The following is an 11,189-nucleotide window of genomic DNA, read 5'->3' as shown; positions in this document are numbered from 1 at the left end:
AACAACTTGCTGTTTTGCTGTCTGAAAGGAAGGGAAATGCTACCTCTGTGTCCTGCTCACCCACACTGCTGTTGAGAGATGTATTTTGGCTTTTACTTATCTCAGTCCTCTGTCAGATTCTTTGTTTAGTGAAAGAAAACATTAGTGCCTATGCTGTGCCTCACGTTTGCTGTCTAGTTGTTCTCCCTTCCCCAGTTCTCTGCTGTTGCTCTCACCACTGATTTCCTTTGCCTCTTTGGTGTACTACATTCCCCTCTGTTCATACTCCCATTGCCATTGCTTGGCCCTCCCTTTTTCTCATCCTCAGATTTCATCAGTGCTTCTCTCCTAGGTTTCCTGGTTGCTTCAATTTTCCTTGCAATATCGCTTAACCTCTCGACTTTGTGTTGGTGTCTTTCCCTATCCCACATTTCCCCCGTTCCTGCAGGTAGGTTGGCTGTTGGCATTTGTTCACTTTCCCTGGAAATTGTTCTCACTTTCTTCCCCGTGTCCCTGTTAAATCATTTCACACCATCTCTGTTGTACCTTCTGCTGAGGCTGAATCTTTGCCTAAGCACTAGTCCCTGTTTAGTCTCCCAGGGCCGAGTGACGATTGAGCTGCCTCTGTCCAGGTCCTGTGTGACTGTCCTGTTAAGAGCTGCCTTTGGAAGTGGGGTGTTGATGCAATGAACACCAGCTGCCTGACTGGATCTGCGTTCTGATTCTAGTGCACAGTTTTTGTCTGAGCTCTCCAGCCCTGTCTCTGGTGTCCAAACCCAGCTTGAGCCAGTGCTCTGTATATTCATCATGATCTTAGTTTGCATTTCCAGCCACATCCATCTTTTCTGTTACCAAGCCCAGTTGTACAGCAGGGGTGGTTGCAGGTACCAAACATTTTAGATTCCCATAAAGGCAGTGAGGGATGTTTGCATGTCCCTAGCCCAGCAGACTCTGGCAGCTTCTCCGTGTTGTCCTCCCTTGCTCATGTAGGAAAGTGTTCCTGTGTACCCACAAGGGAGAAGAGAAACTTCTGTTACTGCTGTGTTATGGCAAAGCATTGTCTAATACTTTCTGATGTTCTTTAGATTTGTAGTTTGAGAAACGTAAAATTTTAAAACTCTGTACTAGTCCACGACTTTAGCAAAAGTTGTAAGTGCAGAGATCCCCCCCCCAAAAAAAATTATGCCAGGTGGACTAGGTTTTTTTCTAAAGTGTTTCCATTGCTCTGTCGCATTTCTGAAGCAGAAGTGACACCTAGTGTTGAGTCGAGGGCAGGTCCGTGTCTGTCACACGTGCTTGGATGGGGACACTAAAGGGTTTAATAGCACAGCTTGCTAATTAAAAACGAAAGGAACAAAACGCTCTATGAATTTTCTAAACGTGCAGCTGTAGATGCAAAATGTGGTGCTGGGAAGCGAAGACCTTTTGGTGGTCTGTGACTTCTAGAACAACTAGAAGCCTTCCTCAGCTTCTCCCCACTGCTGAGCATGGGTCTTCATGTTTGTGGAGTCCAGCTTAACAACTATTTCATGGAAAACCATGTTTGTACATTTATTAAAAACCATGTTTGTACATTTATTAAAAGAACCCCAAACCAACCCAGCTGGGTTTCTGACATTTTGAACTGGGAAGAGTTCATCTGGGAAGAGGAGATTTGGGAAAGGAAATAATAATTAGAAAATATCTTCACTTTGCTTTCTGACGTCTGTGTGTTTTCAAGTGGGGCTTATAAGGCTTTTGTCAGTCTGTATTTGCTGTGCCTCTCTTTCCAGCACAATTTCTTTGGAGCTTACTCCCAGTTTTCTGACTGATTCACTCATCCAATAGAATTCTATCATCTGTCTTTTTGCTGTAAAAGTGGTGTTCAGTTTGCTGTACTGAAGAGTAGCAATTGGGAAGTGCAGCAAAAAAGGGGAGTTTGTGTGAGATACATGCTAGGAAAAAAAAGGACCTTTTTTTTTTCTCTCTGAAGGGTTTGGTAGTGAATGCATTTATTAGCATGTAGGCTGTTCATAGTTCTGGGTTCTGTGGTCCAGTGGCATGTTCCTATATTGCATTTTTGGGTGCTGTTTTGCTTGAGAAACAGAAGTTGGAGAGTGAAAAGTGGGAAAGAAACTTTATTTTTGTGATGAAGAATTACCTTACTAGCACTAACAACTGCTGAGTAAAACCCCAAAGCCCACTCTCTCCAACCACAAAACCCCCTCCAAAATAAAAGAACCATTGTTCTGCTCCCTTGAGTCCAAAACTACCAGACAAAAATAGCAAACAGAAACTGGGAGGGGAGGGTGTGTGTGTGTTTACTTCATGTGTGATTTTATTGTTTTTTTAATCCTCTTGTTTCAAAGTAAGGAGTAAAAACAGATGAATACTGAGATACAAACTAAGGTATCCACAGTGATAGAGCAGGTTAGGAGCACAACAGCATCTGGTGGGTGAAGGAATTTGTTGTTAATTAGATTTTTCTACCACTTTACTTTTTCCAGCACTGTGAAGTGGATGCATATTTGACATCCACAGCTTTAAGTGAAATTGTTTTATTATCATGCAATCTAGCAGTAAATATTCTCTAAATAAATAAAGAAAAAGCCCCCCGAAAGCCAGTGTTATGAAATAGATGAAAACACTTTAGTCTTCATTCGTCCCTTGCCGGAGTGTTTTTTGCATAACTGCACATTTTCAAAGAATCTGTGTGTCATCGTTCTGCTTGCTCCTTCTGTTGCTTTTTGTCTGCCGAGGGCAATAGAAGAAGAGGGGTTTATCCTCCTTCTCTTATCTTTTCAGTTTGGTCACACACTTTCCTTTTCAAATTTTGAGATACTGCTGTTTCTGCAGGAGGAACATAAGAGGAATTTTGAAAAACACCGTTCCCCATAAATTTGCTCCTCCTAAACTGTTGTGTGCAGCTCTGGGCACCTCAGCACAAGTCTCAGGCCATGGACTAGTTGGAATGAGTTCAGAGGGGAGACATGAAGACAATCAGAGGGCTAGAGCACCTCTCCTGTGAGGAAAGATTGAGAGAGTTGCGGTTGTTCAGCCTGGAGAAGGCTTTGGGGTGACCTTATTGTGGCCTTCTAGTACCCAAAGGGGCTTAAAGAGAGCTGGAAAAGGACTTTTCAACAAGGGCACACAGTGGGAGGACAAGGGGGATGACTTCAAGCTGAAAGAGAGCAGGTTTAGTTTAGATATTAGGAACAATTTTTTACTTTTGTGAGGGTAGTAACACACAGGAACAGATTGCCCAGAGGAGTTGGGAATTCCCTGTCCCTGGAATAGTTCAAGGCCAGGCTGGATGGGACTTTGAGCACCTGGTCTAGTGGAAGCTGTCCCTACCCATCCCAGGGGGGTTGGAATGATCACTAAGGTGTCTTTCAACCCAAACCATTCTGTGATCCATAAGGAGCAAAAGCAAACAAACCAAACCCACAAAGAAAACTCCATAAATATTTCCAGTATCAACCCCTCAACCCCACCCTGTGGTGTTCTGCTTTGTTCAGTGACTTACTTCCTTGTCCATAAAGTACCATACAAGGCAAGATTAATGACATAAAAATCCATTTAGTTTTCAATCTGGTAACATTAGGACAGATGATCAGTGAGGACCTGGAACTCATTTCTTTCTGTGAGTCTGGGAGTATTTGTTCAGAGATCCTTTACCATGTTTTTGTAGTGGCACAAAAAACATGGTAAAGGATTCCATCATGTACCATTCCTTCCTACACTGCCTTTTGATTTGCCTCGAAGCTGGCTTTGGTGCTCTGCAGGGATGACTTAGGAGTTCACTGCATCACTCTGAACCATAGATGAGATACACACAGACTCAGTCTTTGTGATGCCTTCGTGGCTCATACATTAGGTCAAAGGTGCTTTCTGAGTCTCCAGGTGCTGAGAAAGATGGGAATGTTTAATTCATGATTAATTATGTTATTGCATATTATTTATATTTTTTCAGAAGCACAACTAAATAATTTAATGAGTAAAACATATTAGCAAGCTAAGAGGAAATAATGTTGTGCAATGGCAGTGCAAATCCATCCTATTCTAGGCTGGTTTAATCCCTCTTTCAAGCATTCCTCACATTGCTGTGCTCATTCTTCCTCCTTTCTCTTTATCAGACAGTGGACACAATGGTTCAGGAGTGGAATGGGGTTTTCCCTTTTCCAGCAGCACTGAACTGTAGGCTGAGGATACTGCAACACACAAAAACATGTTCTAAGGTGTGATTTGCCTGTTCAAAAAAGGAACTTCTCATCCAGCTGCTGCTGTAAAGTGAAGAGGTTTCTCTTCAAAACCCCAAAATTTCAGTTTACAAATTTCAATTGCTCTGCTTCTAGCCTCTGCAGAGCAGCAAAACAATGGATCACGTGGAAGAAAACCCCCAAAGCCTCAAGTTTTTTATGCTGGCTTAGTTTTGTGATCTGGCACACCATAGGTTCAACCAAACACCAGGGAAAGATATACAGCATGAGGATTTGGCTGGATCTGGTGTACAGGCTGCTTGTTTTGCAGGGGTGAACTATCTCCCTTCCCAGCTCCCCATCTTCTCCAGTTACTTCCTACCTGACAGAGCAGGGGTACCTCCAGCCAACTAATGAAGATGCTATTGCTTTCTCCTGCTGCAGAACAGCTTTCTGGCATGCTAGCCAATGAACCTGTCTGAAAATATATTACAGAGTGAACCTTCAATGAGAAAAAAATTAAAAAATAAAAAAAAATATTGCCACTGCAGCTCTGCCAGAGCCTCCTGGCCCTGCTTTAGCAGCTCTGCTTCCCTGTAGCTGCTCAAACGGCTATGCAGGTGAGAAGGAGGAAGAGAATTTAGTAAAACCCTACCTAAATGCCACCTCTGTCAAGCAGACGTCTCCCAATGAAGCCCTTTGGAAAATTAACATTTATTTAATCAGTTTATTATTTTTGCTTCAGAGGCAAAGATAACGTATACTGCAAGAGGCAGAAAAATTCTACAGCCTGTGCGTCACAAAGTACTTTGATACGTTTTTATTACTGTGATTCATCTGTTTCTGGAGGAGAAGGACAAACAAGAAACAAAGTTCTAAGGTTTTATCAAGGGCTTGTGCTTCAACAGACTTTTGACCCAAAGCAATAACACGACTGGTTGTAGAAAGATCAAAATTTAAATAAAATAGTTAATGATTTTTGTTCACTTATTGACCATTTCTCAGTTTTGTTGACTGGGGTGTTGCACAAGACTTCTGTTCAAGCTATAAATGGAGGCAGGTGAGACGCCCTTCACAAACAGCAGCTCTGCACTGAGGAGGAGTCGCAGGAGGAGTTGCCCTCAGCTCTCCCCAGCCCTGCAGCTGACACCAAGGTAAGAGGCACACTTTGTGCAGGAGAACTGGAAGGGTTTCTTGGGCAGCTGCTGGGAAATGCAGGGGAAGGGAAGGAGGCTTTAGTGTTGGGGTGAGAGCTGAGCACAGGCGTGAGGGTCTGCTGTGTGCATGTGCAGAGCCTGAACCCATCTTTAGGGGAGGAGGAGATGGCTGCTGCAGGACAAACAAAGCTTAGCAAGGGAGAGGGTGGAGGGGGACAGTGACACACAACTGTCAGAGGCGAAAATGAAAATATTCTACAAATTTATCTTGGACATGGGTTCTTTATGTTGTATCAGCAAAATTAAATGGGTCATTATTCATACTTCTTCTACAGGTAGAAAGTAATTATCATAGTGCTTAATCAGTCAGTGAGTCTGAGTTCAGGTCCCCTCAGCTTCCATATAGGCTTTTATAACTGTGAAAAAATATATGTTTTTAATCACATAAAGGTTTTTTTCTAAAAAAGTGAGGTTTAAGTAATTCAGGTTTTTAAACTATGATGCACATGTCTTGCAGTATTATTATGGCTTTTAGTCTTATTTGGCATATCTGTCTTTTCCCGTCTCTTCTCAGAGACAGCTAGAGGAATGGCTTTTTTTGTCCCACTTTTTTGCCCTGAAATGTAAATCTTTCCTTCAGTAACTGTGACATGATTTAGAGAGGGAGCTGTAATCATAACTGACCGCTCATTATTATTCTTGCAGCTGTTACTAATAAGCACTGTGTCTTTTTAAAGAAACTCAGATGACTGGGGAATCAGATTTGTGTATTGGTAGTAGTGTTAGGAAAAGACATTTAAAACCTGAAATTTAGTCTGAGTTAAAGAGCTGATGCTTACAACTTGATTGCTTCTCAGTGTATGTCAAGAGAAGGAATCTCTTGATTTCAGTAAAAGTCCATATAAAAAGAGAAATAAGGTGTTTCAGTGAATTTAAAGTTCATTTCTGTCCTTAAAAAGATAGGTTTTTCCCTTTATTTTAAGTAAAAAAACTCACTTTCTTTTAGAAATTAATTGCATGTCTCACTACTTTTATATTGCATTCTATGTGGCTCATGAAACCCACTCCAAACAATGAGTGCCAGTTTCTAAAATATTTCTCAACTACAGCATCAATTGTCAGTGGAAAGATTTATCACTAGTTGTATATTTTATTTTATTATGTTTTCGGGTATACCAATAAGATCTTATACAAAATGCTCAGGCGTCCCTCGCACATATACATATTAAATGAAACTGGACTGTTCTGGTGTATAAATCTCATTTTACTTTTTTCCTCCAAATTGAAATTTCTATGTCATGTCCTCACTCTTTCACAGCTGCTGCTATTTTTATCTTCTGCTACAATTGGTTTACATTTCCTTTTTACCATTTGTCCCCTCTGGTTTCCAGCATTTCATGTTTGGTGTGTAAAGGCCTCTTACAAACATTGCATGTTTTCTGTTTTTCTTTTCTGTAGTCTGCTATCCAACTCCTACAGCAGAAAATCCAAACCCCAGAAGCCCTGCTGAGATGGGAAAAATCATCGTTTATGAGCATGCTAACTTCCAGGGTATGTCCAAAGAATTCCACACCAACATTGCCAACCTCAAAGATGCAGACTGGAATGATTGCATCTCCTCAGTGAGAGTAATCGGCCATCCTTGGGTGGCTTATCAGCATGCAAACTATAAAGGACAGTTACTGGTACTTGAGGAGGGAGATCATGACTTTGTTGGTAAAAAGATGAATGACAGGATCAGCTCTCTGCAGGTGATCACTGAAGATCTGCACAACCCTCAGATCACTCTCTATGAACATGCTGATTATCAAGGGAAGAGCAGAATAATAAGAGAAGCAACGAATCTGTCTAGGGGACATGACAATGACAGCACATCTTCACACAAAGTCCAGAAAGGTGTCTGGCTGCTGTGTGAAAACGGTGATGGAAGTGGATTTCAATACATTGCACGAGAACATGAGCACCTTCCAAACTACAAGGCAATCAAGTTCAATGACAAGCTTTCCTTCCTGCGTCCCCTTCGCCCTGGCTGTGGCTGTTAGAATGCAAATCCTGCAGCGCTGAGAAAAGATGCAGCCCCAGCAAGAAATTTGAGACCTAATCTCCACCTCTGCTTGTGTCGCTTTCTCCCCAGTATCACAGGACCACTGAACATGAGAGCTCTCCAGCCCCACAAATGGCCTGTGCCATTGTCTGGAAACCATTTTGTGTTACAGCCAATAAAGAATCTTTTGCAATCAGCAGTGAGTTTATTTCATGCACTGTTTAGTGTAGGCAAACATTTCTCTTTCATGTGTATGCAGAGAATGTTTTGTGCAGTCACTTGCAAACATTTTTCATGGATCTCTCTTGTAGAATTTTATCTCCTTCCAACTTCACTGGTCAGAAACATTGCAACCAGACTAAAGAGCTTGGTAAGCATTTCGATTATAGCTGTGATGCTTGGCCAAATGTGATCTGTAGCCTGTATTTAATTACCCCATGGATTATTGTATCTCGAGGCATTGATCATAGAATCCTAGAATCCTACAAAGTCTGAGTTTGGGAGGTGCTTTAAAGATCATCTCATTCCAACCCTCCTGCGCTGGGCACTGACATCTTCCACTAGATCAAGCTGTTCAAAATCCCATCCAACCTGGATTTGAATGCTTTCAGGAACAGGAAATCCACAACCTCTCTAAACAACCTGTTTCACTGCCTCATCACCTTCACAGTAAAGAACTTTTTCCTAACACCTACTCTAAGTCTCTGCGCTTTTAATCCAAAACCATTCCATCCTCATCCTATTATTAGCTGCTCCTTAAAAAGCTGCTCCTGCTCTTTCTTATAAACACCCTTCAAGAACTGGAAGGCTGCAATGAGGCCTCCCTGAAGCCTTCTCTTCCCCAGGATGAACAACCCCAGATTTCTCAGTCTGTCTTCATAGGAGAGGTGCTCCCACCCCAAGACCATCTCCCAGTCTGTGCTCATGTCTGGGTGTCTTGGTTTGGAAAGACAAGTGTCTGCCAGGGAAAGCTGAAGATTCCTTTGGAATGGAGAATGTAAACGCCCTCCCTCCAAATTATTATAATTTTGCAATTAAGGGCTTTCAGGCAAAGATTTAGGAATAAGAATAACAGTTCTTTGCTAGGAATATTAAAATACAAATGTAGTAAAACAAACAAAGAAATCTTAGAAACACTGACAGAGTCAGAATACAACCTGACACCCTGTTGGTCAGGATGTTGGGAGCAGTCCAAATAAGTCCTCCTGGAGTAACAGATGTGGTTCTGTTGGAGTAGAGATGATGCTGTAGAAAGGGTCCAGTGCTGGCGAGATAGGTCCGGTCTTTCCTCTGGGAATCCAGTGGAAATAGGCTGTCTTGTTGTTTCTGATTCTCAGGTTTTATCCAGGTAGAAATGCTTGGCTCCTCTCGCTGGGTGGAGCATCTCACAATGGGACAATGTAATTTTATCAGTCATGCAGTGAGCCTTAATTGCTCATTAACAGCAGATATCCCCCTGGAGGGAGGATGGGTCGTGGAAGAGATAAGGAACATTTCTCCCCCTGGTTTTAACAGCTGGCCCCTTAGCAGAAGGCACCCACCCCCTCCTCCGTGGAGTTATGAGGAATGGGTTATACAAGAGATAAAAACACCTCCCCAGCCAGTTTCAACAGATGGCAAATAGAATATACACTTTTGGTTACATATTGCAACCCAAGACACTGGGATTGCCCTGACCCAGGTGCAGCACCTTGCATATGGGCTTGTTGAACTTCATGAGGTAAGTATGGAATCACTTCCCAAGTTTGCCTGGGTCACTCTGGGTGGAATCCCATCCTTTTGTTGTGTCACCTGCACTCCTCAGCTTTGTGTCATCTGCAAACTGAGGGTGTAATTGATGAAGATCTTAAAAAGCACTGGTCCCAGAACACAGCCCTGATGGACACCAGTTATCACTGGTCTCCTTCTGGACACAGAGCCACTGACCAGAACTCTCTGGCTGTGTGGTTATTTCCTGTGCATCCCCTTCAAACCCATGCATCTCAGTTTGGAGATAAGGATGCCACATGTGACCATGTCAAAGTTCTTAAGGAAGTCGAGGTCTGCGAGTGACATTGGTTGGTTTCCCCTTGTTGATGGCTGCCATCCCTCCATCACAGACAGCCACCAGATTGGTCAGGCATAATCTGCCCTTAGTAAAGCCATGCTGGCTGTCTTGGATCATCTTCTTGTCTTGCATGTGCCTTACGATTGCTTCCATGGGGATCTGCTCTATGATCTTCACAGGCATAGAGATGAGGCTCACTGCTCTGTACCTCCCCAGATGTTCCTTTTTAAAAAGAAAAGTGATGTTTCTCATCTTCCATTCACCAAGGATTTCACCTGAAGGCCATGACTTTTCAAATATGATGGAGGGTGGCTTGGCAACAACACCAGCCAGTTCCCTCAGGACCCAGGGATGCATGTCAGCCAGTCCATAGACTTGTGTCTCTTCAGCTTCATCAAGTGGTCTCAAACCTGCTCTTTGCTTACAGTGGGAGGGACTTCACTCCCCCAGTCACTACCTGCAGCTCCAGCCACTCCAGAGACACGGGAAACCTGACTTCCAGTGAAGACTGAGGCAAGGAACACATTGAGTACCTCAGCCTTCTTCACAACCATTGACACCAGTTCTTCCTTCTTGTTTATTGGCAGGGAGTGGGGTTTACACTCTACTTGGCCTTTATTTTCTGCCCAGTGTTCTTGCAGAAGCCCTGGTGTGTCAGTCCACACAGGCAGGCAACTGGGACAACTACAAGCTTGTGGCTAGAACACAAAGAGGGAAGTTATTTCCATTTCCACTGGCTTATGAGCACCCAAACTATACAGGCCAGTTACTCTGGTGCTTGAGGAGGGAGAGCACAGCTTTGTTGGTGAAAGATGAAGGACAGGATCAGCTCTCTGCTGAAAATCTGCACAACCCACAGTGAAGCCCAGAACATGCTGTGTTATCAATTGCTGGGCTTGGTCCCACTCTGAAATAAACACTTTCATTGATGTGTCAGCCACTCCTGCTCCTCTGCTTGGCTCACATGGGCAGATGCTATGAGGATAGGTCAGAATTCATGTGTTTTGGGGCACTTCTCACTGCTTTGCAGCCAGCTCCTGGTTTCATTGCTCTGTTCATCAAAATGGGATTTCCAAATTCAATTGCAAGACATCTGGCATTCTGCCTAGTCTAGAAGACATGTTTTATAGTGGCAAGTCAACTGGCAAATGTCACCTTCAGCCCAAAACAGTTTGTGGAAGAAAGGATTTTGGAAGTCTTACTGAAGTGCCTTGGTGATGTCTGAGAAATCCCTTTGAGAATCTCAGTATGATAATGATGGTACATAGGCACTGTTAATAGGAGAGAGGTTATTTTGGACGTCTCTAATTATATTTCCTAGGAAATACACTTAATGATATTTCCTTTTTGAAAACCACCATTTCTTAGAAAGGAAAGAAGGTATTCTCTTATTTTCTTGGCACATATAACTGAGAAGTTCCTTACAGCCAGGAGGTCTCCGAAGCAGATATTTCTGAGATTTCCCTCTGTTTCTCTTCAGCAAAGAAAACATTACATTACTTCCCAAAGCTGCTGTTACTCTGATTTTATTTGGATGACATTCCTGTCAGGCTCTGTCTCTCCTGGTCATCAGAGAGGGGATTTTCTTCATTTTGCGGGTTGTGAGGAGGTGGTCTAGTTGCCCTTGGGGTGCAGTGCAGTGCAGACCAGCTGGCAATTTCTACACTGCTTAGATAGCAGTATCCTTGGAATCATGTCCCCTACTCATCCTCACCCCTCACCCTCATGGCAAATGTTGAGGCCTCTCAGAAGGATACATCATTAACCATGGCATTCCCTACTAT

At 43.0% G+C, this 11,189-nt stretch overlaps 1 protein-coding gene across 1 annotated transcript; it reads left to right on the top strand.

Moving 5' to 3' along the window:
• The first annotated feature begins 5,104 nt into the window (after window positions 1–5,104).
• LOC134548929 (epidermal differentiation-specific protein-like) lies at window positions 5,105–7,543 on the top strand. Its single transcript, XM_063394174.1, has 2 exons — window positions 5,105–5,311; window positions 6,773–7,543. Exon 2 carries the CDS (start codon window positions 6,826–6,828, stop codon window positions 7,354–7,356), a length of 531 nt encoding a protein of 176 aa, XP_063250244.1. The 5' UTR covers window positions 5,105–5,311; window positions 6,773–6,825; the 3' UTR covers window positions 7,357–7,543.
• Window positions 7,544–11,189: the final 3,646 nt, after the last annotated feature.

The sequence above is a fragment of the Prinia subflava genome, chromosome 3 (assembly GCF_021018805.1).
Source record: "Prinia subflava isolate CZ2003 ecotype Zambia chromosome 3, Cam_Psub_1.2, whole genome shotgun sequence".
Classification (NCBI taxonomy): Eukaryota; Metazoa; Chordata; class Aves; order Passeriformes; family Cisticolidae; genus Prinia; species Prinia subflava.
Note: the sequence above shows the minus strand (reverse complement) of the source record. Positions and strands in the feature narration are given on the sequence as shown.

What these genes read in the sequence shown, in the direction of transcription:
- LOC134548929 (XM_063394174.1), top strand. Translation starts at nt 6,826, where the DNA reads ATGGGAAAAATCATCGTTTATGAGCATGCTAACTTCCAGGGTATGTCC.